Genomic DNA, 26,925 nt, shown 5'->3' with positions numbered 1-26,925 from the left:
TTTAAGGGGTCTACTCGCTTTTATGAAATACTGTAAATACAATACATAAATAAGGTAAAAAATACACAGGCGACATTGACAAAGAACACTACACATGGATGAAAAAATTGCTACAGGTAATCTCTCTACTATCCTAGTTATGGCAGCCATACATGCTTTGATAAACAATTTTGTTTACAATTGATAAGAGTAATCAGTCGATCGATATGCCACACACGGGGGAGTGGAATTCAATGGTTGGAAGATAGCATCGCATGTTATCAATTGTATCTGTTTCTACCTTGGCATCCTCATAACACGAACAAATTTAATGATACAATATGTCAATAATTTTCCACCCTGGCTGATCTAAATTGAATCTAAATCAATTGGCAGGGAATGTCACGGAAGAAGTCATATGTGACGAAACGCATAGGGCGGAGCAACATGCTGACGTTATCACACAATGGTAAGTGACCCATGATTCGGTTTGTATACTGGCCAGAGCTGATTTTAAAGCTCTATTAGCCTGTTGATGTTTGTAAATGATGTTTATATTTACATATAAGGTACTATTGGGTTTAACGGTATGTGGAGCGTCTGTTTTCTGAGCATTTGTGGCTGATGTCTGGAGGTGGAGACATAAGATTTACGTGGCTACCTTGAGACTCTGAGGAGAAGCTGGGGGGACATGGCCGGTGTGGATTGCTTTGATACATGCCTTTTATGGCTTCTCTAATTTTAGGGGGTCGTATTTGTTTGGTAAACCTGCATTCCTGTCCACCCGGTGGAGGTTCCTGATGTATCGTGACAGTTATTTCAAGATATATAGGTGGAAAATTACTGCCACATTTATTGATTAGCACAACATAGTTTATTTAAACGAGCTGGAAGAGAAGTTATGGCTATTTGGTTACTGATTCGATTGTTTTGATCAATCGGATCATGAATTCAAAATGTGTATGGCCACCATTACAAAGGCTAGGCTAAAAATGGCACTTTCTTTCAAGAAATAAGGATGTTGGCTTCCATTGCTGAGCTCTGCTTCTAAAAATGCTAGTTGTTGGGCTTTCATTCTGTTCCCGTTGCTTAAAAACAATGAATCAATGACTTAAAGCAGAGTTCCATCCTGGAACTTCTGCTCATCGGAACCCTCCCCCCCTCCGGTGCCCACAGTTGGCACCTTTCAGGGGGGAGGGGGGTGCAGATACCGGTCTAAGCCCTTGTACACACGGTCGGAGATTCCGATGGAATGTGTCCGATCGGAGCGTTTTGTCGGATATTCAGACTGTGTGTGGTATGCATCGGACTGTTTCCGTCGGACCAAATTTTCCAACTTGCCGATGGACAAAATCCGACGGATTTGGTTGTCGGAATCTCCGATCGTGTGTACAAGGGCTTAGACAGGTATTTGCACCCACTTCCGGACATAGACTCCCACGGCAGTCTATGCTTCTTCCTGTCCCGTTGCACTGTCTGCTGAGACACACACGGGTCCCAGAGACAGCGCGGACCATTCCCATTGTGCTGCGCAACTTGCGCATGTGCAGTAGGGAACCGGGAAGTGAAGCCGAAACGCTTCACTTCCTGATTCCCTCACCAAGAATGGTGGCGGCAGCAGCTGAGAGCCAAGCGTTCGATCGGCCTCGGCTGCCGACATCGCTGGACCCTGGGACAGGTGAGTGTCCATTTATTAAAAGTCAGCAGCTGTAGTATTTATAGTTTCTGGCTTTTAATAAAAAAAATTTGGGTGGACTCCCTCTTTAAAAAAGTAGACATCCTGGAAATGGTGTCTTCTCTGTTTGTTAGTGTCAGGACCTGGGCCGCCTGCTGGTGCCACTGTGCTTCCCAAAACAGGAGGTTGGGTTGTAGTTGTGGTGTCCATGCAATGGCAAGCAGTATCTGTCTAGCAAAGCAAAACACTGAAGCAAAGTGTAATAGTACAGGAGAGACTAAATACCCTCCCAGCAGCCAGCAGCTTCCAGTATTCAGTCTCCACCTGATGCTGGGAAGGTATTTAGTCCCTCCTCTACTATTACACTTGGTTTCAGTGTTTTCCTTTGCTAGCCAGATACTTCTTGTCATTTATCCTTCTCCTGATCTTGCTCTTCACCCTGCACCCTGCTGCCTTATATTTGCTTATCTTGTTCCTGAACCCAGTCCTGGTTCCCCCTATTTATCCATGTTCCCCATTTTTGTACATATTGTACATAGTTTGTTAATAAGCTTCCTGTTACTTTTAGGTTGTGAATTAGGTTATGGTTTCACTTGTATCTTCACACTTTTGTTTCCGGTTTAGCCACACATATCTGGCCATACCTGCTGCTTATTCTTGATAGTGCCTTCAGCATAAAGCATTACCCTCATCGAATGGTATATGAACTGGAAGTTTAGGGGGATGATTTAATAACCCTACAGCTTTCTGGCAAGAGCCAACGAGTCTGCAGCCGACCACGGGTGTCCGGGTTTTCTTTCCCCTGGGTGTCCCTTCTCTCACCACGGGGATACTTTTTAGTGACTACGCTCTGGCCGATGTTACAGCAATGAAAAGATTCTCATTTGTGCCCCTGAAGAAGCAGAGGTGCTAAGAAAGATCTCCATTCCATCACCTCATTAGCCATCTCAGATAATATGTTTAGTCAACTGACTGGAGAAAAAATTTATGGTTTTACAGTTAGCTAATGGGTGTTGGATGGGGAATGACAATTATACAAGCTTCCTACTTGTCCAAGGCCAATGGCTCTAATAATACTTAAGCCAGTGGGTGAGTATAGCAGCCAGAGAACTAGCATTTTTCGAAAGTATGAATGGCAGCCACACATTTCTCCCAAGACAGGGTCAAGTTAAGCATATCAGTAGAGCAGATACATTTACATGTCCTGTATAATTTAGCAATACATTTCAAGGCAAGAGCATAACAAGTGGCTTTGTCATAGGTTCCAGTGTGAAGGTTCAAATTTCCATTCTCCCCGCATGCTCAGAATTTTCAATGTGACCTACAGATAATAAAATGTAATATATAAGTATAAAGCAGAAACAGAGCAAAAATGAAAAATACAAAGTAGACACAAAGAATTTGTAGCGCCCCCTGGCGGCAGATTGTTCAGTCAGTTTTGCACCAAGGCCTACAGTGGAGTTTGTTGGAAATCTCTCCTATTGTTCTGCTTTAGTCGTCAGGCCTTATCAGGAAACTCACACTTACTTTGTTGTATGGGGCCCCTATATTCTGTGGTTGTAAGCCAGGTATGTTAGGGGTCACACCAAACATTGGGCCCAAATGACACAAGACTTGTGAGCGTCAAGATATTTGGTTCAGACTAGGAAATCGTCACCACTGCCAGGTTTGCCAACCCTACTTCTCTTGCTTACCACCAATTTCCTAACCCACCCAGCTTCTTTGCCTACTCTCTAGGTATTGGCCACCCTACAATCCACAAAATTCAGTCCATTTCCTGCTTGAACTTCTCTTTACTAAACCAGTCCAATTTCAACATGGTTCAACATGGTATATATCGGTGGTGATTTGGAGTAGTGACAGGTTCAAAAAACACACCAACATCTCTGAATGAGCAATGTGGACAAAAGGAAGTTATTTAACAGGATTTTTTAGGTGCTACAGTGCCTTGCAAAAGTATTCACCCCCTTGGCTTTTTACCTATTTTGTTACATTACAGCCTTTAGTTCAATGTTCTTTTTTTAATCTGAATTATATATGATGGATCAGAACACAATAGTCTAAGCTGGGGAATAAAAAAAAAAAAAAAAAAAAAAATATATATATATATATATATATATATATATATATATATATATATATATATATATATATATATACAGGGCGGGACTTAGGGTGGTGGGGGCCCCTGGCTTGAGTCACTTTCGGGCCCTACCTTCTATACATTACCATATTTATAGGAGTATAACACGCGCCGGCATATAACACGCACCCCAAGTTTAGGAGGGAAGTTTAAGGAAAAAAACCTTACATTTAAATGCCCATCAATGCAGCCTTATCAGTGTCCATCTGCAGCCTTGCCCATCCATCTGCAGCCTTGTCATTTGCAGCCTTGCCCCAGTGTCATTTGCAGCCTTTTTATTGCAGTCTTGAAGTTTAAAAATGGCGCCGCCGAGATACAGAGTCCTCTGTATCTCGGCGGCTCTTGTGTCCCCTCGGTAGCTCTTGGGTCCTCTCGCAGTCCCGAGCGGAGCCGAGAGTAGCCGAGTGTACTCGGCTCGGCTCACAGTCACGCCCAGTTCCTGTGTTACACAAGTAAGGGACAATTTGTTGAGAAGTACAAGTCAGGGTTAGGTTATAAAAAAAAAAATATCCAAATCTTTGATGATCCCTAGGAGCACCATCAAATCTATCATAACCAACTGGAAAGAACATGGCACAACAGCAAGCCTGCCAAGAGACGGGCGCACACCAAAACTCACGGAGCGGGCAAGGATGGCATTAATCAGAGAGGCAGCACAGAGACCAAAGGTAACCCTGGAGGGGCTGCAGAGTTCCACAGCAGAGACTGGAGTATCTGTACATAGAAAGACAATAAGCCGTACGCTCCATAGAGTTGGGCTTTATGGCAGAGTGGACAGAAGAAAGCCATTGCTTTCAGCACACAACAAAATGGCATGTTTTGAGTTTGCGAAAAGGCATGTGTGAGACTCCCAAAATGTATGGAGGAAGGTGATCTGGTCTGATGTATGGAGGAAGGTGATCTGGTCTGATGTATGGAGGAAGGTGATCTGGTCTGATGTATGGAGGAAGGTGATCTGGTCTGATGTATGGAGGAAGGTGATCTGGTCTGATGTATGGAGGAAGGTGCTCTGCTCTGATGTATGGAGGAAGGTGATCTGCTCTGATGTATGGAGGAAGGTGATCTGCTCTGATGTATGGAGGAAGGTGATCTGCTCTGATGTATGGAGGAAGGTGATCTGCTCTGATGTATGGAGGAAGGTGATCTGCTCTGATGTATGGAGGAAGGTGATCTGCTCTGATGTATGGAGGAAGGTGATCTGGTCTGATGTATGGAGGAAGGTGATCTGGTCTGATGTATGGAGGAAGGTGATCTGGTCTGATGTATGGAGGAAGGTGATCCGGTCTGATGTATGGAGGAAGGTGATCCGGTCTGATGTATGGAGGAAGGTGATCTGGTCTGATGTATGGAGGAAGGTGATCCGGTCTGATGTATGGAGGAAGGTGATCTGCTCTGATGTATGGAGGAAGGTGATCCGGTCTGATGTATGGAGGAAGGTGATCCGGTCTGATGTATGGAGGAAGGTGATCTGGTCTGATGTATGGAGGAAGGTGATCTGGTCTGATGTATGGAGGAAGGTCCTCTGGTCTGATGTATGGAGGAAGGTGATCTGGTCTGATGTATGGAGGAAGGTGATCTGCTCTGATGTATGGAGGAAGGTGATCTGCTCTGATGTATGGAGGAAGGTGATCTGCTCTGATGTATGGAGGAAGGTGATCTGCTCTGATGTATGGAGGAAGGTGATCTGGTCTGATGTACGGAGGAAGGTGATCTGCTCTGATGTACGGAGGAAGGTGATCTGGTCTGATGTACGGAGGAAGGTGATCTGGTCTGATGTATGGAGGAAGGTGATCTGGTCTGATGTATGGAGGAAGGTGATCTGGTCTGATGTATGGAGGAAGGTGATCTGGTCTGATGTATGGAGGAAGGTGATCTGGTCTGATGTATGGAGGAAGGTGATCTGGTCTGATGTATGGAGGAAGGTGATCTGGTCTGATGTATGGAGGAAGGTGATCTGCTCTGATGTATGGAGGAAGGTGATCTGCTCTGATGTATGGAGGAAGGTGATCTGCTCTGATGTATGGAGGAAGGTGATCTGGTCTGATGTATGGAAGAAGGTGCTCTGGTCTGATGAGACTAAAATGTAACTTTTTGGCCATCAAAGAAAACTCTATGTCTGGGGAAAGAGGTGGTGGCATCATCATGCTGTGGGGATGTTTCTCAGCAGTCAGGACTGGGAAAATAGTCAGAGTTGAGGGAAAGATGGATGGTGCTAAATACAGGGATATTCTTGAGAAAAACCTTTACCCCTCTGTGTGTGATTTGAGGCTAGGACGGAGGGTCACCTTCCAGCAGGACAATGACCCCAAACACACTGCTAAAGCAACACTTAATTGGTTTAAGGGGAAACATGTAAATGTGTTGGAATGGCCTAGTCAAAGCCCAAACCTCAATCCAATAGAAAATCTGCGGTCAGATTTAAAGATTGCTGTTCACAAGCGCAAACCATCCAACTTGAAGGAGCTGGAGCAGTTTTGCGAGGAGGAGGAATGGGCAAAAATCCCAGTGATAAGACGTGGCAAGACTCATAGAGACTTATCCAAAGCGACTTGGAGCTGTGATAGACGCAAAAGGTGGCTCTACAAAGTATTGACTTTAGGGGGGTGAATAGTTTTGCACATTGATTTTTTCTGTTATTTTGTCCTATTTTGTTGTTTGCTTCACAATAAAAAAAAAAAATCTTCTGTTCTGTAAATTAAATGATGCAAATCCTCAAACAATCCATGATAATTCCAGGTTGTGAGGCAACAAAACACGAAAAAATGCCAAGGGGGGTGAATACTTTTGCAAGGCACTGTAAATACAGTAGACAACCATATACGATAAAAATATCACTTTAAGGGCCGGTTCACACTGCAGGCGAGGCGACTCCGACTTGCCTCGCTGCGACCTGCCGCGGCCTCAGCGGCGACTTGCAAATGACTTCTGTATAGAAGTCAATGCAAGTCGCCCCCAGGTCGCCCAAAAGTAGTACAGGAACCTTTTTTCTGAGTCGAGCGACTCGAGTCGCTCCTCTCAGAACGGTTCCATTGTACAGAACGGGGCGACTTGCGAGAGCGAGGCGAGGCAAGTCATGTCGCCTCGCATCGCCCGCTGTGTGAACCGGCCCTTAGACATATAAAAACACAAATATTTAGTGTCAGATAAAGTATACATTAGTACAACTTGGCATGGAGAAATGGCAGGTATGGAGAAAGATATCTTGTCGTTCGGGTGGTGGTATATTTATCTCAAAATTTGGATAAACATACCACCACCCGCACGACGAGATATCTTTCTCCATACCTGGCATTTTTTCATACCAAGTTGTACTAATGTATACTTTATCTGACACTAAATATTTGTGTATTAATATGTCTTAAATAAAAAGTGATATTTTTGTCGTATATGGTTTCCTTCTGTATTTAGCACCTAAAAAATCCCATTAAAAAAATCCAGTTGAAAAACTGCCCTTTGTCCACTTGGTTCAACACGGTTAATTTCCTCTTCACTGGTCAGGTCCAGGCCTACCAAAGGGTATTCCCTCAATAGAGTTCTTCAGTTCTCCTGCTGGGCCCACTTAGGGAAGGTGTACGTAACATTCTCTTGAAAGTCACAGAAATTCAATTTTCTCTGCCAAGGCCATAGTTCTCCCACGAAGACCCAGGTCCTGCTTCTCTTTTCCCCAACTACTCTTCTTCTCCCTGACATACCCCCCTATTTTTTACCCTTAACTGAATGGATGGAAAAATAGTTGCCACCCTCTTCCACTTCCAGTGCTCACTCACCAAAAGTTCTGGTTTGATCACACACATGACGTAAGCATAACTTACGTGCCGCCTGGGCTTTTTTTCTCTGAGAATAGGTGCAGGTACTCCCCGTTCTGAGTAATCCATTGTCCATGCCCCCTACTCACTTCACCGCAGTTTGGCATGTTCATCCTGGGCTCCACATGACCTTCTCCTGACACTGCCAGTAACAGATGCAATAGACCAGCAAAATAACCCCCAGTAACAATAGATCTACCTCAGTACCAAAGACCCCCTCAGCATCAATAGACCACCCAGAAGCCAGCAACAGTAGACCCTCCTTCCGCAGTAGAGCCCTCCCAGAAAGATAAGGCCCCCAGCAACATAAGACCCTCCTAGCAACAGTAGACCCCCCCAGCAACAGAAACGACATTAGATCCTCCAACAGCCAGCAACAAAAGACCCTTAAGCATACCCCAGTACCGCATGCCATTACATACATTCAGTGTTGGAGGTTCCAGGAATGCATTTCTGTGGAAAATAAACCCTGCACACCACAATCCAGGGCTGTCTTAATGAGTGGGCACACCTGGGCACTGCCCAGGGGCCCCAGCTGCATGGGGGGCCCCTGTACTTCCCCCAAAGAAGCTGCTCTTTGAGCCCATGCTGTCCCAAAATTGGGGGCCCCAAGATGGCACTGAGAGTGATGGATACACAGGGGAGGCAGGCTGGCAATGGTGCACTGTGCTGTGCAGAACGATACCTATTATTTCACAGCCAGTAGGGAAGGGCGGGGCTGGAGCGCCAGTGATGCTCTGACCCCGCCCCATCCATCTTAAATGCTCGGGACATGAAGGATGTGGGGTAGGAGCTGGAGTGGGAGCTGCTGAGTCTGCAGCACTGAAAGCCCACCTGCGGAAGTAGCATTGTGGATGGTGTCATGGTGAGCCCAGCTGTCCAGCACTGCTTGCACCAAAGGGCTTGGAATGCCCAGAGGCAGGGCCGCTGATAGGCCAGTACAACTGGCCCTGTTGTACCGGGCCCGGCCAGCAGGGGGGACCGGGCAACCTGAACAGATAAGTCATTAAAAAAAAATCCTCCAGCAATGACCGATCAGTCCTAAATACAAACAACTAAACCCCCCCCCCCCCCGGTTTATTTTTTACGTTTTTTTTTCTTTACTAATAGCTATGTGGAGAAAAGGTGGCCGCAGGGGAGGGACTATTTTTTCTATTTCGGGCGTGGAAGAATCTCTACCGCGCCCCCGCTCCTCATGCTGGCTCGTGCCGTCCCCCTGGCGCTGCTGAGCTATTCCTCTTTCCGCGCGAGAGAAGTAGCAGTGAGGCAGCGACCCAGACCAGCAGCGGCAGCAGAGGACAAAAAAGAAGCAGCTGGCATCGGCATCCCACCTGACTGTCATTGTTTGTGCACACTCCGGTCCAGGCAGCAGCAGGATTTGGGAAGAAGTGACTCCTTAGGCCCAGCTAACAATGACAAAGGTGTGTGCTTGCTTGGGGGGGGGGGGGGGGGGGGTGCTTCAAGATCTACTACTACTGCAGAAGCATCTATACATTATGGCATTAATGGCATGGGTGGCACTCTCTGCAGGTAGCCCATGCATTATGGGCTGCCTGCAGAGACAGTGCCACCCATGCCACCAACGCCGTAATGTGCTGCAGACAGTGCCACCCATGACGTTAACGCATTTGCTGCCTGCAGAGACAGTGTCACCCATGCTGCCAATGGCATTATGTCATTGGCTGCATGGGTGGCACTGTCTGCAGCACAATATGGCATTGGCAGCATGGGTGGCACTGTCAGCAGGTAGCACATGTTTTATGGCCCATAACGCATGTTCTGCCTGCAGAGACAGTGCCACCCATGACGCTGATGTCGTAATTTGCTTCAGACAGTGCCACCTGTGCCGCCAATGCCATAATGTGCTGCAGACGGTGCCACCCATGCTGCCAATGCCATAATGTGCTGCAGACAGTGCCACCCATGCTGCCAATGGCATTATGGAGGGGCCAGGGGTGGGGCTAAAGGAGGGACCAGGGGCGGGGCCAGGGGTGGAGCTGAAGGGGGCCCCATCAGGTAGGCTGTATGGGGCCCCATGATTTCTATCAGCGGCCCTGACAGAGGGCTTGATTGGTATAGGTGATTCCAGTGCTGGAAGTGGGCGCATAGCGAAAAGTTTACATGCACTGTATCTCCACTGGAAAAGGGGGTACTACATGGATGGAATAATGGTGCTGGGGGATATCAAGGGTGTATGGGGAAAAACAGTGCTGAGGGGGGATCTGGGGCATATAGGGGGTATCAATGCTTGGGGTAGCTTGTAGAGAGGCCACAGTGTAGGGGGTATCAGGGATATAGTGGGGGTCACAATACAAGGAGTATCTTATGGTATATAGTAACAGTGCTGGGGGGATATCTAGGGTGTAGAGGGGTCAGAGTGCTGGGATAGCATCTGGAATGTAGAGAGGTCAGAGTGCTGGGGGGATATCTGGGATGTAGAAGGGTCAGAGTGCTGGGGGGATATGTGGGATGTAGAGGGGTCAGAGTGCTGGGGGGTATCTGGGATGTAGAGGGGACAGAGTGCTGGGGGGATGTATATCTGGGGTGTAGAGGGGTTCGAAGGCTGGGGGGGTATCTGGGATGTAGAGGGGTCAGAGTGCTGGGGGGATGGATATCTGGGGTGTAGAAGAGTTCGAGGGCTGGGGGGATATCTGGGATGTAGAGGGGTCAGAGTGCTGGGGGGATATCTGGGATGTAGAGGGATTAGAGTGCTGGTTGGATATCTGGGATGTAGAGGGGGTCAGAGTGCAGGGGGGATATCTGGGATGTAGAGGGATCAGAGTGCTGGTTGGATATCTGGGGTGTTGAGGGGTCAGATTGCTGGGTTGATATCTGGGATGTAGAGGGGTCAGAGTGCTGGTTGGATATCTGGGATGTAGAGGGGTCAGAGTGCTGGGGGGATATCTGGGGTGTAGGGGGGTCAGAGTCCACGGGGGATATGTGGGATGTAGAGGGGTCAGAGTGCTGGGGGGATATCTGGGGTGTAGAGGGGTCAGAGTGCTGGGGGGATATCTGGGGTGTAGAGGAGTCAGAGTGCTGGAGGGATATCTGGGGTGTAGAGGGGTCAGAGTGCTGGGGGGATATCTGGGGTGTAGAGGGGTCAGAGTGCTGGGGGGATCTCTGGGATGTAGAGGGGTCAGAGTGCTGGGGGGATTTCTGGGATGTAGAGGGGTCAAAGTGCTGGGGGGATATCTGGGACGTAGAGGGGTCAAAGTGCTGGAGGGATATCTGGGATGTAGAGGGGTCAGAGTGCTGGTTGGATATCTGGGATGTAGAGGGGTCAGAGTGCTGGGGGGATATCTGGGGTGTAGGGGGGTCAGAGTCCACGAGGGATATGTGGGATGTAGAGGGGTCAGAGTGCTGGGGGGATATCTGGGGTGTAGAGGGGTCAGAGTGCTGGGGGGATATCTGGGGTGTAGAGGAGTCAGAGTGCTGGGGGATATCTGGGGTGTAGAGGGGTCAGAGTGCTGGGGGGATATCTGGGGTGTAGAGGAGTCAGAGTGCTGGGGGGATATCTGGGGTGTAGAGGGGTCAGAGTGCTGGGGGGATTTCTGGGATGTAGAGGGGTCAGAGTGCTGGGGGGATTTCTGGAATGTAGAGGGGTCAGAGTGCTGGGGGGGATATCTGGGGTGTAGAGGGGTCAAAGTGCTGGAGGGATATCTGGGATGTAGAGGGGTCAAAGTGCTGGGGGGATATCTGGGACGTAGAGGGGTCAAAGTGCTGGGGGGATATCTGGGACGTAGAGGGGTCAAAGTGCTGGGGGGATATCTGGGATGTAGAGGGGTCAAAGTGCTGGGGGGATATCTGGGACGTAGAGGGGTCAAAGTGCTGGGGGAATATCTGGGACGTAGAGGGGTCAAAGTGCTGGGGGGATATCTGGGACGTAGAGGGGTCAAAGTGCCGGGGGATATCTTGGGTGTAGAAGGGTCAGAGTGCTGGGGGGATATCTTGGGTGTAGAAGGGTCAGAGTGCTGGGGGGATATCTTGGGTGTAGAAGGGTCAGAGTGCTGGGGGGATATCTGGGATGTAGAGGGGTCAGAGTGCTGGGGGGATAAGTAGGGTATAGAGGGATCAGAGTGCTGGTTGGATATCTGGGGTGTAGAGGGATCAGATTGCTGGTTGGATATCTGGAGTGTAGAGGGATCAAAGTGCTTGGGATATATCTGGGACATAGAGGGGTCAAAGTGCTGGGGGGATATGTGGGGTGTAGAACCAACAAGACACTTTACATTTTCCAAAGTGATAATTAGAGTATGATGATACGTACATCGGTCTGGTTACCGTAGGATGGTAAGTGTAGCAGCTTGGATCAGCCATCCAAGAAACATCCCTGGTAAGGCGTATCGGCAACTGTCTCTTGAAGATGCTCCATTAGATGGATTAGGTTCTGCAAGTATAAATAATAGATAAGATAAGATATAATTACATACGAGAGGTCTTCAAAATAGTTTCTGCACTTTTATATACGTATTTATATATATATAACTTTGTTTAAAAAAAAGAGCAGAACACGAACCCTCGTATATGAGGACTTTAAAGGGATCCTATTGAGATTTCAAATATGCACTATATTACCAAACGTATTGGGACGCCTACCTTTACACGCACATGAACATTAATGGCACCCCAGTCTTAGTCCGTAGTATTCAACACTGAGTTGGCCCTCCCTTTGCAGCTATAACAGCTTCAATTCTTCGGAGGAAGACTTTCCACAAGGTTTAGGAGTGTGTCTATGGGAATGTTTGACCATACTTGCAGAATCGCATTTGTGAGGACAGGATGTGATGTGGACGAGAAGGCCTGGCTCACAGTCTCCGCTCTAATTCATCCCAAAAGTGTTCTATTGGGTTGAGAGCAGGACAGTCACGTTCTTCCACCCCAAGCTCGCTCATCCATGTCTGTATGGACCTTGCTTTGTGCTTCTGTGTGCAGTCATGTTGGAACAGGAAGAGGTCATTCTCAAACTGTTCCCACAAAGTTGGGAGCATGAAATTGTGCAAAATGTCTTGGTATGCTGACATATTAAGAGTTCCCTTCACTGGAACTAAGGAGCCAAGCCCAACCCCTGAAAAATAACTCCCACACCATAACCCCCCCTCCACCAAATGATTTGGACCAGTGCACAAAGCAAGGTCCATAAAGACTTAGGCCGCGTACACACGGGCGGACTGTATGGCCTACTTAGTCCGTCAAAACACATTTCAGCGGACAGTCCGCTCGTGTGTGGGCTTCAGCGGACTTTTTCAGCGTGCAGTCCGGCGTACTAAGAATTTCGGATTTTTCGAAATTCTGTCCGTCGTACTCGCATTTCGGCGGACAATCCAGCCGTGTGTATGCCAGTCCGCCGTACTTTTGAAATGAGCGGACTTTTCATTTTCATTTCGAGCGGCTATCCAGGTAGGCGGGGCCCGCGAAGGAGACGTCGCTGGCCCCGCCGCCTGGTATGGACTTAAAGGGGAACCCCAACGCTGAAAAAAATCGGCGTGGGGGTCCCCCCAAGTCCACAACAGACCCTTGTCCGAGCACGCTACCCGGCCGGCCAGGAAAGGGGGGCGAGACAGGTGAATGGGTAGGGGTACATTGTACCCCATACTCATTCACATAGGGTGGGGGGCCGGTATCCGGGGCCCCCTTATTAAAGGGGGCTCCCGGATTCCGATAAGCCCCTCGCCCGCAGACCCCGACAACCAACGGCCAGGGTTGTGGGGAAGAGGCCCTTGTCCTCATCAACATGGTGACAAGGTGCTTTGGGGTGGGGGGGCCGCGCGGCCCCCCCTTCCCCAAGGCACCCCCCCATGTTGAGGGCACGCGGCCTGGTACGGCTCAGGAGGGGGGCGCTCGCTCGCCCCCCTTTCCTGGCCGGCCGGGTAGTGTGCTCGGACAAGGGTCTGTTGTGGACTTGGGGGGACCCCCACGCCGATTTTTTCCGGCGTTGGGGTTCCCCTTTAAGTCCATACCAGGCGGCGGGGCAAGCGACGTCTCCTTCGCGGGCCCCGCCTACCTGGAGACTCGCTCGAAATGAGCAGACTTTCCTCCGCGTGTGTGGGCGAGTCCGTTCATTTCAAAAGTAGGGCGGATAGTACGGCGGACTTAGTACGCCGTATTAGTCCGCTCAAAAAGTGCCGTGTGTGGGCAAGTATCCCGTTCGGAAATTCCGAAGGACAGTCTGTCGGAAAGTACGCCAGACTAAGTACGTCATACAGTCTGCTCGTGTGTACGCGGCAATAGACGAGCGAGTTTGGGGTGGAGGAACTTGAGTGGCCTGACCTTAACTCGATAGAAGATCCTTGGGATGAATTAGAGCGGAGACTGTGAGCCAGGGCTTCTCGTCCAACATCAGTTCCTGACCTCACGAATGTGCTTCTGGAAGAATGGTCAAACATTCCCATAGACACACTCCTAAACCTTGTGGACAGACCTTCCCAGAAGAGTTGAAGCTGTTATAGCTGCATAGGGTGGGCCAACTCAATATTTAACCCTACGGACTAAGACTGGGATGCCATTAAAGTTTGTGTGTTTGTAAAGCGCAGGTGTCCCAATACTTTTGGTAATATAGTGTACCGTATTTATCTATTGATTTACGTTTAAATTATATATATTTATATATTTAAATGCTATATCTGTTTTAAGTTATATCTGTTTTGACTATATAAAAACAGGCTTTGTTTCACAACGTTCAATACATGACAATTGTCTTCAGGCTGGCGTTCTCTGATTGAAACCTCAAAGAGAATTGTTTAATAAAGAAGTCACTGATATGGCACTTTCATGTGTGTGGGTATACATGTCAGCTTTAAAGGGGTTTAAATACTTTTTTGGGGGGGGGGAATAGAGATGTGAAGGGTTAGAACCCCTGTCAGTTTTTTCCCCCTTGTCTCTCTAATAGGGAGTTCTGTCTGAGAGGGGATTTTCTTTACATTTTACTCCCACTCTTCTGAAGGGGAATAGTATAGATCAGCCTTCCTCAGCCTTTTTATCCCAAAGTAACCCTTGCAATAATTTTCAGGTTTTAGGGAACCCCTGCTAAGATGAGTCCACTGATGGTCATTAGGAAAACGCCCCTTCCATTGGTGGTTGCCAAAGAGAAGAATGCTTCTATTACAGTGGTGGCCAGATTTCCACACGACCGGACTTTTCGAGGGACTAGGTCCGTCGGTCTTTCCGACGGAGTTCCGACGGACTTTCCGAATGAACGGACTTGGCCACACACAATCACACCAAAGTCCGACGGATTCAAACGTGATGACATACGACTGGACTAGAATAAGGAAGTTCATAGACAGTAGCCAATAGCTGCCCTAGCGTCGGTTTTTGCCCATCGGACTAGCATACACACCAACGGATTTCTCGGTCCGGCGGAATTCTGGTGGAAATATTTAAAACATGTTCTATTTCTAAAGTCCGCCGGATTTTTGGCAAGCAAAAGTCCGATGGAGCCCACACAAGATCGAATTGTTCCGTCGGACCTTTGCTGTCAAAAAGTCCGGTTGTGTGTACGCGGCATTACAGTCATGCCTCTGGCTCTGCCAAGTGGTACTGGACCTGGAACTATACATTCATTTTCAGATCTCAGGGAACCCCCGCAAAGATTAGTCCACTGGTGGTCATTAGGAACCTGCCCCTTACATTGTTGGTTATAAGAGGGAAAAATGCTCCCCTTACAGTGGTGTCCAGAATTCCACCCTTACAGTAATGCCTCTGGCTCTGTGGTAATGGAACTATGCAACCACCATCACATAGGAGGTCCGTCAGCCACAGCTGAAGGCGCCCCTGGCCACCTCTGGAGGAACCCTAGGGTTCCACAAAACTCTGGTTGAGAATGGCTGGTATAGAGTGTCACTTGAGTGACAACTCTGAGTCTACTGGGGCAGCTGACATCACATCCAAGATGGCTGTGCTCAGCAACAGTCCAATGCCCCGCACACGCGGTCGGACTTTCCGACAACAAAACCGCAGATTTTTGTTCGAAGGATGTTGGCTTCAACTTGCATACACACCGTCACACAAACGTTGGCCAACAATTACGAGCGTGGTGACGTACAAGACATATGTCATATCTCCATTACGAATGCTAGTTTTACAAGACCGAGCGCTTCCGGCTAGTACTTGATTCCGAGCATGCGTGGACTTTAGTCCGACGGACTTGTGTACACACAATCATTTGTTGGCGGAAAATTTGAGAACCTGCTAGCCAACATTTGTTGGCGGAAAGACCGACAACAAATGTTCGATGGAGCATACACACGGTCGGACTTTCCGCCAACAAGCTCACATACAACGTTTGTTGTCGGAAAATCCAATCGTGTGTACGGGGCATTAGAACTGTCTACACAAGGAAGGCTTTCGCAGATAAATAATGTGCCTTATGTCGCGTACACACGACTGGACTTTTTGACAGCAAAGGTGTGACGGAATGAGTCCTTCGGACAATTTGATCATGTGTGTGGGCTCCATCGGACCTTTGCTTGCCAAAAATCTGGCGGACTTTAGTCCGGTCGTACGTCATCACGTTCGAATCCGTCGGACTTTGGTGTGATTGTGTGTGGCCAGGTCCGTTCATTCGGAAAGTCCGTCGGAACTCCGCTGAAAGTCCGTCGGGAAGACCGTCGGACCTAGTCCCTCGAAAAGTCCGGTCGTGTGTACGCGGAATAAGAGATGATAAATTCACATATAAACTTCTAGGAATATTTATATTTGAAATGAATGTACTGGAGACAGGGCCACCCCTAGGGGTAGCTGTAATGGGTGCATTACTGCAATTCTCAGTACAGAGAGTTCACGGAGCTGGCAGCTGCAAGCTGTGGGTGGAGGGACGGCATGACATGTGCTGGGACCGCACGGTCGCCGTCTTTAGGGAAAGCTAGCGGCCGCTTTAAGAGGGAGTTGTAGGCGGGGCTAGGGGGCGGAGCGAGGATTAACGCCGGGAAGCCGAGCGGAAGCACACAGCCGGTGAGCGTAGGAGGAAGAGATCCCCGCCCACCTTCCTTGGTTTTTAGTGTGTTTTTTCAGGTCAAGGATATTGGAGTTGGCCGTTTTTGGGGTCGTTAGAAGAGGTGAAGTGAGGTTCAGGTAGGAAATATGTTGTACCCATCCATGGGATGGGGGTGGTTTGATAGTACTTCCAGGTTATGAGGGTTTAACCTGGAAGTGTTAAAAGGGGTAGGTCTCTGCGCTGGTTTGGGTATAACCTCTGAGACAGGGGATTCCTTCTGGAGGTCAAGGAGTATCCGACGGACCAAGTTTTCCAACTTGTTGGTAAAATTTTCAGACAAAATGCTCCGATCGGACATACTCCGATCATGTGTAGAGAATTCCGATCGGACAAAGTGCCACGCATGCTCAGATCAAATTCCTACATCAAAGCTATTGGCTACTAGCCTCAACGTAGTCCCGTCGTAACGAAATAACATCATCACGTTCTGAACGATCGGATTTTCCGACAACTTTGTCCGACTGTGTGTATGCAACAGTTTCGGACAAAATCCGACGGATTTGGTTGTCGGAATGTCCGACCGTGTGTACAAGGGCTTACAGTTATTAAAGTTATTTATGGAAAGTTTATTAAAATATATTTTGTTAATAAATTAAGGCCGGTTGGCCATTTACTGCAAAACTAGTCTAGTCGTTTGTTAATATTGGCCGGGTTTGGAGAGGGTTTGGTTATGGGTAAGGTTACATCATGCCGGGCCTGAGTCCCTACAAATGTCATGAAGAATGCAAACTTTAGCACCTTTCATTTTGAATGGCACCCCAATGCACTTGTGTTGCACTGCACCAGATGGGAACACACTTCCATCCATGGGATGTGCTGCTAAAAAAGGGTTAGCAGCGTTTCCTAGTGTGCTAGGGTGCATGGGCAGCCCATTAGAAATGAATGGGCTGTTGCGTAAAACACCACAAAGGTGTAAACCTGGACCAAATGTGGAACCCAACTTTTTTTTTTTTTTGGACAGAATGAGGAAAGGATGGAACCCTTGCTGTCTGGGTCCTCATTGGAGAGATTTGCTTTTGCTTCTCTTCTTACCAGGACAAATAAAAGAAGTTCCAAAAGTTGACGGTGGTCACCGGAGCACAAGGCAAAGGTCTCCTAGTGTGGACACCTATTTCGATAACAAGTGTTGTGTCTCTAGCAAAGGAAGTGTGGGATAATTCTTTCCAGCTGGCACTACGAATAATAACCGATTGAGGTTTTAACCCTTCCCTGTTTCGAAAAACAGAATGGGTGAGGTTTACGAAAACTGGAGCACTCGGAAACTGGTTGAGCTGTGCATGGTAGCCAATCAGCTTCTAACTTCAGCTTGTTCAGTTAAGCTTTGGCAATAAAACCTGGAAGTTGATCGGTTTCCATGCAGAGCTGAACCAGATTTTGCACTCTCCGGTTTTGGTAAATAACCCCTAATATGTACATTTTGTAGCTGCTATGGAGATGCGATACTTGTACCCTTCTAAGACTTTGCCCTGTAATAACTCACCAGTAACAGAGAGATTAAAATTCTGACCACCGGTGCTTCCATTCACTAGGCGTATGTTTGCGCGATACATGCCTTGGTCTTCCATCGTTGGTTTAATCATGAGCAAGGAGCCATCCTTTAATGCATGAAGTCTTCCTGTATATCGTGTATCTCGTATTAAGATATCTTCATTCGGTTTAGTTGTAGCAAAATGACTTCCACCAGCTGTGACCCATGTTATGTCCCGTTTCTGTCCCATTTCATCCAATTGAAGAGTCACATTACTTCCTTCCGTAGCGGTGACATTAGTGATCCCAGCATAGGACACATCTAAGAGTATACCTAACAAACAGTTCAAAAAGGACAGTTCAAAGCTCAAAAAATACAAGACCTATATACTGTAGCTACAGCTGTTTATTGCACATTTAGACGAAACATATAGGGGTAGATTCACTAAAACCGGAGCACTCAGAATCTGGTGCAGTTGTGCATGGTAGCCAACCGGCTTCCAACCTCAGCTTGTTCAATTCATCTTTGGCAATAAATCCTGGAAGCTGATTGGTTTGTGGAAGTGAGCCTGAATTTGCACTCTTCAGCTTTAGTAAATCCAAAAACCCAACAGTGTAGTCTTTTTCATGCAGAGAATATGATATATGGCCTAAAGTTAGTTGACACCTGATCAGCACACCTAGATAAGCTTGTTGGGACGTCCCATTCTAGAACCATGGTCATTAATATGGCGTTGCCCCCTTTGTGGCTATAACATCCTTCACTCTTCTCAGGAAGGATTTCCAAAAAAGTTTAGTGGTGTGTCTGTGGGCATTTTTGTCCATTCGGCCAAAAGAATATTTGTGAGGTCAGGTGCAGATGTTGAATGAGAAGACCTGGTTCACAATTGATGTTCCAATTCATCCAAAAGTGAGGTGGAGGTCAAGGCTCTGTGTAGACCACTCGAGTTCCTCTACACCAGGGGTAGGGAACCTCGGCTCTCCAGCTGTTTTGAAACTACAAGTCCCATGAGACATTGCAAGACTCTAACAATCACAGGCATGGCTCCTAGAGGCAGAGGCATGATGGGATTTGTAGTCTCAAAACAGCTGGAGAGCCGAGGTTCCCTACCCTTGCTCTACACCAAACTGGTCAACCCATGTCTTTATGGAGCTGGCTGTCTTTTTTTGAGGTCAGGTACGAAATTTGGAAGACCTGGATCTGAGTCATCCTAAAGTTGTTGAGTAGGGTTGAGGTTCTAGCTCTGCACAGGCAACTCAAGTTTTGACACACCAAACTGGTCAAACCGTGTTTTTATGGAGCTGGTCACCATACATGAGGTCAAGTACTGATATTGGATGAGAAGATCTTGTTCACAATCAACGGTCCAATTCATCCCAAAGATGTTCAATAGGGTAGACCACTCCAGTTCCTTCACATCAAACTGGTCAAGCCATGCCTTTATGGAGCGGGGCTGTCTTTTTTTTAGGTCAGCTACGAAAGTTGGAAGACATGGATCAAAGTCATTCTACAGTTGTTTAGTAGGGTTGAGGTTCTAGCTCTGCACAGGCCACTCAAGTTTTTCCACACTAAACTGGTCAGACCATGTCTTTGTGGAGCTGATCACCATTTATAAGGTCAAGTACTGATGTTGGATGAGAAGACCTTGTTCACGATTAACATTCCAATTCACCACAAATGTGTTCAGTAGAGTTGAGGTCAGGGCTCTGTGCAGGCCACTTGATCAACTGGTCAAGCCATGTCTTTATGAAGTTGGCTGCCATTTATGAGGTCATGTTCTGATGTTGGAAGACCTGTTCCAATTTACCTCAAAGTTGTTCAGTAGGGTTTAGTTTGGGGCTCTAAACAGGCCACTTAAGTTCTGATATTCCAAACTGGTCAAGACCTGTCTTTATGGAGCTGGCTGTATTTTTTGAGGTCAGAGACGAAAGTTGGAAGACCTGGATCTGAGTCATCCTAAAGTTGTTGAGTAGGGTTGAGGTTCTAGCTCTGCACAGGCCACTCGAGTTTTGCCACACCAAACCGGTCAGACCACATTTTTATGAGGGTGGTCACCATTAATGAAGTTAGGTACCGATGTTGAATGAGAAAACTTGATTCCCAAGCAACATTCCAATTTGTCCCAAAGGTGCTCAATAGGGTCGAGGTCAGGGCTCTGTGCAGGATACTCAAGTTCCTCCACACCAAACTGGTCAAACTATGTCTTTATAGAACTGTTTTGGAGTGTGGGTCTTCCCCAAACTCTTTAACAGGTTATAGGAAGAGCTCTTTTGTATAAAAGGTCTTTATATAATCTAGTATTAACAGTAACTTCACTGGAAACATCTGAACTTATTTACTTGGCGGGGTGACCACATATGATAGGTGTGATGGTCAGGTGATGGTGTGATGGTCAGGTGTCCATAAACATTTGGTATCAGTATTTGCTTAAAGGATCAGACCAAGTTCAAGGTTCTGGAAGTGAACCTGTGCACCAAGGTAGGGCAAAGCAACAAGTTCACAATGATCCTACAGTGGCTTTTACTTACCTTTCCTTTGCTACTCTATTCGGAGATGTGATGTGATGTGATGAGATGCGTGCGCCCCAAAAGAGTTTGGGTTTGGCTTGAAGAAAAGGTGGCCCATTGGAAGGAATAGTGCCCTATTGTTGTTGTCACTGGAAGGAATAGTGACCTATTGTTGGTGTCATCAGAAGGAATAGTGCCCCATTGTTGGTGTCACTGGAAGGAATAGTGCCCTATTGTTGGTGTCACTGGAATTAAAAGGGCCCCATTGTTGCTGTCACTGAAAGTAAAAGTGCCCCATTGTTGGTGTCAGTGGCAGGAATTACACCCAATTGTTGGCATCAGTGCCAGGAATAATGCCTCAAGGGCCGGATAAAGGCAATAAAAGGATAAGGCCGCAGGGCTGCAGTTTAGAGACTATTGCACTACATAGTAAAGGAGATTCTACAATCAGATTGTATAGTGCAGCTCGGCTTTTGTACCCCGGTGGAACCCTTGGAAGGTCTCAGGGAGCCCTTGTTAAAATGAATTCATCAGGGGGTCCATGGGAAGAATGGCTCTAGATTTGGTGGTCAGGAAGAAGAATTGGTGGTCATAATTTAGATAGGAGGCCAATCAGGCAGAACTCAAGGCAACCTTTGAAGGAACATATAGAAACAAAACGATATGGCATAACGTCGGCTCATCTTGTGAAGAGAGATGTGAACGGCCTCAGCCTGTAACTCCTCCTAAGCCATGCTCCAATGCGTTTCACCCCACCCAAGTTGCAAAGGTGTGGAGGAACTCGAGTTCCATGGAACTGTCTGTTGAGAATGTCTAGTATGGCCAGCTTACCATGGCTGTGACACAACCAATAACACAAAGACGAAAAAGCAAACTCATGCAACGCATGACCAAAGATATTATAGTGATGACCTCTGAATATACTTACTGACTTGAAGAAGGACCATCATAGGGCAGCAAAAGTCTTTCATGTTTTTCTAAAAATATGTTCCACTTCCATGGAAGAAAAAAGAAGAAAAACAAAACATATGTAAGATGAGTCAGAAGCAGTGCCGGGACAAGGTCATCCAGTGCCCAGAGCAAAGATGCCAAACTGTGCCCCCTACCCCTGCAATAGACCATTGCGCCAGGGGCAGCCGCTCCTCCTGCCCACCCCTTGTCCCGAACCCTGGTCAGAAGTCTCTTATGCCCCATACACACGGTCAGAAATTCCGATGGAAAAAGTCAGATCGGATTATGTTGTCGGAAAATCCGTGGGCTCTATCAGACTTTTTGTATCGGAATTTCCGACGGAAAAAAGTTTTGAGAGCTGGATCAAAAATTTTCCGACAACAAAATCCGACCGGACTTTTTTTTCCCGATCGCGTGTAGAGAATTCCGACGCACAAAGTGCCACGCACGCTCAGAAAAAATGTGGAGACGTCTACGTTTTTTGTACGTCACCTCGTTCCCGAACGATCAGATTTTCCCACAACTTTGTGCGACCGTGTGTATGCAAGACAAGTTTCGGCCAAAATCCCTCGGAAAAAAAATCAGACGGATTTTGTGGTCGGAATGTCCGATCGTGTGTATGGGGCATTATACAGGCCAAATAGGACATGTGATCTTTATGTCAGCGCTACAGCAAAGTCATTAATCACCAGTCCATCCCTAGTGTATGGTAGATGCTGGAGAGTAATATTCAGGGCCGGTGCTTCTGCCTAGGGGTGCCGGGCCATTGGTGTTCCTACTCTCTTCTCTCTGCAGAAAGCAACTAAGTCTCAGCATCAGCAGGCAGCCACCTTCGCACATAGTGGCAGAAGTGCAGCCCGACTCCCGAATGAATGGAAGCAAGTAAACATTCATTGATGGGCACTGGTAGGCTGCATTGAAGAGCATTGGTAGGCTACATTGATGGGCGTTGGTAGGCTACATTGATGGGCACTGGTGAGGATGCATTGATGGGCGCTGGTGAGGCTGCATTGATGGGCGCTGGTGAGGCTGCATTGATGGGCGCTGGTGAGGCTGCATTGATGGGCGCTGGTGAGGCTGCATTGATAGGTGCTTCATTAAAAAAGGTGGGGTATACATGGGCAGGGGAAAGGGGGTGGAGTCAGGGGTGAAGCCAGGGGGGGCAGCAAAATGAGGTTTCCCCTAGGGTGTCAAAAATCCTTGCACCAGCCCTGGAAATATTTCCCAGAAGGATGGTCACAGTCGGCTGGAGTTGGGGCCCACAGAGCAGCAGCACTGCTACTACTGAACTTCCATCTGCCACTGGGTTCTTGCAGGCATCTCAACTACTACAGGCTTGGCCTGACTTCCTTTTCGAAGTCCACAGGCTGGACTGCTTTTAACTCCACACCACCACACCACACCACTGCTCCGAGGTCCAGATACAACTTTATTCCATTGAAGTCAGGTGTACAATCCAAAAAAAGCGTCCAACGCATTTCCTTGGTCACATTTTTGGATTGTGCCCCTGACTTTTAATGGAATAAAATTGTACCCGAACCTCTTGGCAGTGGTGTGGCGATTCAGTTTCAATTCTTGTTACATTACACTACAAGTCAAGGAGGCTGTGTAGATCCTCTAGGCTCGGTGTAGAAGCTGCCTTGCCCAGGAACCACATCATTTACAACATGGGTGCTCAACCTGTGACCCACCAGGCATTGCAAGGTTGACAGTTACAAGCATGACTCCCAAAGGCAGAGGCATGATGGGACTTGTAGTTCCTTGTAGTTCCTCAACAGCTGGCGGATCACAGGTTGAGCACCCATGATTTACACCAACATCAATACCTTATAGTAACCATATCTTTTGGACTTTCCTCAACTGTTTTACCTAATGTTTAGCTGACCGGTATCTGATTCTCATTGACTTTATAAAGAAAGAGTTCATCTTTTCCCCTGAAGAAGAGAAACTCAAAATTAGTCGGCCCAAACTACTACATCGGAACAAGCTGCATCGGTGCTCATTTCCACCACTTAGAAGTGTATGCAATTATTCTGTTTCCATGAGGGTACACCTGTATTATTACCAAATCAGCCGATGCTTTTTTTGTTTGAATTTTGCCACAATGAAAGTGTGATATTTTTTGTAAAGAAAAGTACTGTATGTGGACGGTGGTGGCATCGAAGCCTCGCACACCCAACGTTTGCTCCTCTTGTATAGATTTAATTGGGGACGTTGGTACTTTGTTTAGGCACAAATGTTCGAGTCATCCATTTTTACATAGGGAGGGGGGAAATGTATAAGGGGGGGGGGGGCAGACTGTACAGGAAGGGGGGCAATGTATGCAGGAAGGGGGCATTGTGCACAGGGAGGGGGGCAGTTTGTACAGGGAGAGGCACAGTTTGTACAGAGAGAGGGGCAGTTTGTACAGGAAGGGGGCAATGTATACAGGAATGGGGCAGTGTGCACAGGGAGGGGGGCAGTGTGTACAGGGAGGGGGGCAGTGTGTACAGGGAGGGGGCAATGTGCACAGGGAGGGGGCAATGTCCACAGGGAGGGGTGGAGTTTGTAAGGGTAGGGGCAGTTTGTACAGGGAGAGGCACAGTTTGTACAGAGAGAGGGGCAGTTTGTACAGGGAGGGGGCAATATATACAGGGAGGGGGGCAGTGTGCACAGGGAGGGGGGCAGTGTGTACAGGGAGGGGGCAATGTGCACAGGGAGGGGTGGAGTTTGTAAGGGTAGGGGTAGTTTGTACAGGGAGAGGCACAGTTTGTACAGAGAGAGGGGCAGTTTGTACAGGGAGGGGCAATATATACAGGGAGGGGGGCAGTGTGCACAGGGAGGGGGGCAGTGTGTACAGGGAGGGGGCAATGTGCACAGGGAGGGGTGGAGTTTGTAAGGGTAGGGGTAGTTTGTACAGGGAGAGGCACAGTTTGTACAGAGAGAGGGGCAGTTTGTACAGGGAGGGGGCAATATATACAGGGAGGGGGGCAGTGTGCACAGGGAGGGGGGCAGTGTGTACAGGGAGGGGGCAATGTGCACAGGGAGGGGTGGAGTTTGTAAGGGTAGGGGTAGTTTGTAAAGGGAGAGACACAGTTTGTACAGAGAGAGGGACAGTTTGTACAGGGATGGGTACAGTTTTTTACAGAGGGGAGGGGCAATTTGCACAGGGAGAGGTACAGTTTGCACAGGGGTGGGGGCAGTTTGCAAAGGGAGGGGTAAAGTTTGTACTGGGAGGGGGCGGTTTGCACAGGGAAGGGTACAGTTTGTATAGGGAGGGGGGGGGGCAGTGTATACAGGGGGGTGAAGTTTGTACAGGGAGGGAGACAGTTTGTACAGGGAGAGGGGAAATGTATACAGGGAGGGGGCAATGTATACAGGGAGGTGGGAAATGTATACAGGGAGGGGGCAGTGTATACAGGGAGAGGAGTAATGTATACAGAGAGGGATGCAGTCTGTACAGGGAGGGGGTAATGTATACAGGGAGGGGGGCAGTTTGTACAGGGAGGGGTACAGTTTTTACAGAGAGGGGGCAGTTTGTATGGGGAGGGGTATAGATTATACAGGGAGGGGAGGGGGGCAATGTATACAGGGAGTTTGGCAGTCTGTACAGGGAGAGGGGCAACATATACAGAGAGGGTGCAGTTTGTACAGGGAGGGGGGGGGGGGGCAACGTATACAGGGAAGCGTGGCAGTTTGCACAGGAAGAGGGCATTTTGTACAGGGAGGGGGCAGTCTGCGCAGATAATGTGATCCTATATAGACTCTCGTTACAAACACAGGCACACAAGATCCTTTTCTAGTATAAGGAATGTGTGTAATCCCCCTCCCTCCACGCTTCTGGTTGGAATGTATATAAAAGGAAAGTCTCAAGCAGTCCCCCCCTTCCTCCCCTCCCCCCTTCCTTTTGTCTCCTCCATTCCTCCTCTATAATATAGATTTGGGCTCATAGATCCCTATATAAGAAGGACCTGGCCTTCCTCCTTTGTCCCTTGGTTGTCTTACATTTTTTGCTGTGGCGGGTGGGTTCTTCTTGGAGGGCCGAGCAGAACTCCCTCCCCCGGAAAGGACGTAACACACATGGTGGAGTGGGGGGATTTTTTTTTTTAACCCTTTTAGACCCAAAGCCTTTTTCTCTCTCCCTCCATATCAACCTCTGTCTGTCCCACTTCCCTGTGACACCTCTTGACCAGTTGGCCCATCTTCCATCCAGACCTGGAGGCCCCATACCTTGGTATTTACACCAAATGCCTTGTTGACTCACGGAGCATATGCCAATTGGCTCCTCCCACTCCTTGTCCCCAACCAGATGTCACATGGAATCCCTTTTTTTTGCCTATATAATTTATTTTCATTGGTTATCCAAGGACCACGATTGAACATGGACTTTAGTTTGAGTGTGAATTCCACATGACTTTTCACTGTTTTTATTTTGTGTTGATTTCACATTATATATTCGATTATATATATAAATGAATTTGTGTCATCATAATATCTGCACAAAATGTTTACTTCTGTCTGTCCCATTGAATTCACGATTGCGCTGCAAATTTTTTTCCCCACAAAATCCCCCCCCCCCCCCCCAAGATTGAAAATAAAAAAAAAGGTGGCCGAAACACCACCTGAACATCTGTCAACTGCTGCTATACCGTCCTCTGAAAAGTGACCCACCGCTAATCGCTTTTCAGAGAGAGAACTGCCAGCAGTGTAAAGGAAGCCTTATGCCCCGTACACACGAGCGGACTTTTCAACATCCAAAGTCCGTCAGACCGAGTCCGTCAGACTATCCGATCGTGTGTGGGCTGCAACGGACTTTAGCTTCGCAAAAGTCTGACGGACTTTAGAAATGAAGCATGCTTCAAATTTTCCCGACGGAACTCCGCCGGACCCGGTCCCCTTCGAAAAATCCGCTCGTGTGTATGCTACTCCGACGGACTAAAACCGACGCTAGGGCAGCTATTGGCTACTGGCTATGAACTTCCTTATTCGAGTCAGGTCGTACGTCATCACGTTCGAATCCGTCGGAGTTTAGTGTGATCGTGTGTGGCCAAGTCCGTTCGGCCGAAAAGTCTGTCAGAACTCCGTCGGAACTCCGGCGGAACTCCGGCGGAAGTCTGTCGGACATAAGTCCTCTCGTGTGTACGGGGCATTAGAAATTCTTTTCATTTTGAGAAAAAAGTCTCCATCCCAATCCTTTGAATTTTCTTGTCAATGAGAACAAATTCCAGTTTGCTCCCACTAACGGATTACCAAAAAAAAAAAATCGAAATGAGCATTCCTAAAATGAAAAAGATTTGGATCAAATTCTACTTGTGTATGGCCAGATTAACCAGATGACGGCTACAGCGCGGTTCGTCTAGTTCTAGGATGCCGTCCTATGACGGCACCCCGTGATCGCGCCCGCTGTATGCCTGCTGCTGGGTGC

The 26,925-nt window shown here is 47.9% G+C and overlaps 1 protein-coding gene across 2 annotated transcripts; it reads right to left on the bottom strand.

Moving 5' to 3' along the window:
• On the bottom strand, window positions 1–25,755 carry LOC143942765 (uncharacterized). 2 transcript variants are annotated; one of them, XM_077464156.1, is made up of 5 exons: window positions 25,731–25,755; window positions 21,499–21,563; window positions 18,076–18,396; window positions 11,871–11,990; window positions 1–2,975 (listed from the first exon to the last, which is right to left on the bottom strand). In XM_077464156.1, the coding sequence occupies exons 2-4, from the start codon at window positions 21,539–21,541 to the stop codon at window positions 11,881–11,883; spliced, it is 474 nt and encodes a 157-aa protein (XP_077320282.1). In that variant the 5' UTR covers window positions 21,542–21,563; window positions 25,731–25,755; the 3' UTR covers window positions 1–2,975; window positions 11,871–11,880. The 2 variants fall into 2 exon arrangements, with proteins under 2 accessions (XP_077320282.1, XP_077320281.1); XM_077464155.1 differs by lacking the exon at window positions 25,731–25,755 and adding an exon at window positions 25,506–25,599.
• Between the last annotated feature and the right edge of the window lie 1,170 nt (window positions 25,756–26,925).

This window comes from Lithobates pipiens, unplaced genomic scaffold, assembly GCF_037356315.1.
Source record: "Lithobates pipiens isolate NorthernLeopardFrog02 unplaced genomic scaffold, aLitPip1_a1.2 Scaffold_30, whole genome shotgun sequence".
Taxonomy (NCBI): domain Eukaryota; kingdom Metazoa; phylum Chordata; class Amphibia; order Anura; family Ranidae; genus Lithobates; species Lithobates pipiens.
This window is presented reverse-complemented; position numbering and strand designations above follow the sequence as displayed.

Bases quoted from the DNA above. Each gene is read 5' to 3' on its own strand.
- LOC143942765 (XM_077464156.1), bottom strand. From the start codon at position 21,541: ATGAAAGACTTTTGCTGCCCTATGATGGTCCTTCTTCAAGTCA. The intron at 18,397-21,498 runs GTAAGTATATTC...ACTGTTTGTTAG, and splicing joins GATGGTCCTTCTTCAAGTCA to GTATACTCTTAGATGTGTCC. The intron at 11,991-18,075 runs GTGAGTTATTAC...TTATACTTGCAG, and splicing joins TTTTAATCTCTCTGTTACTG to AACCTAATCCATCTAATGGA.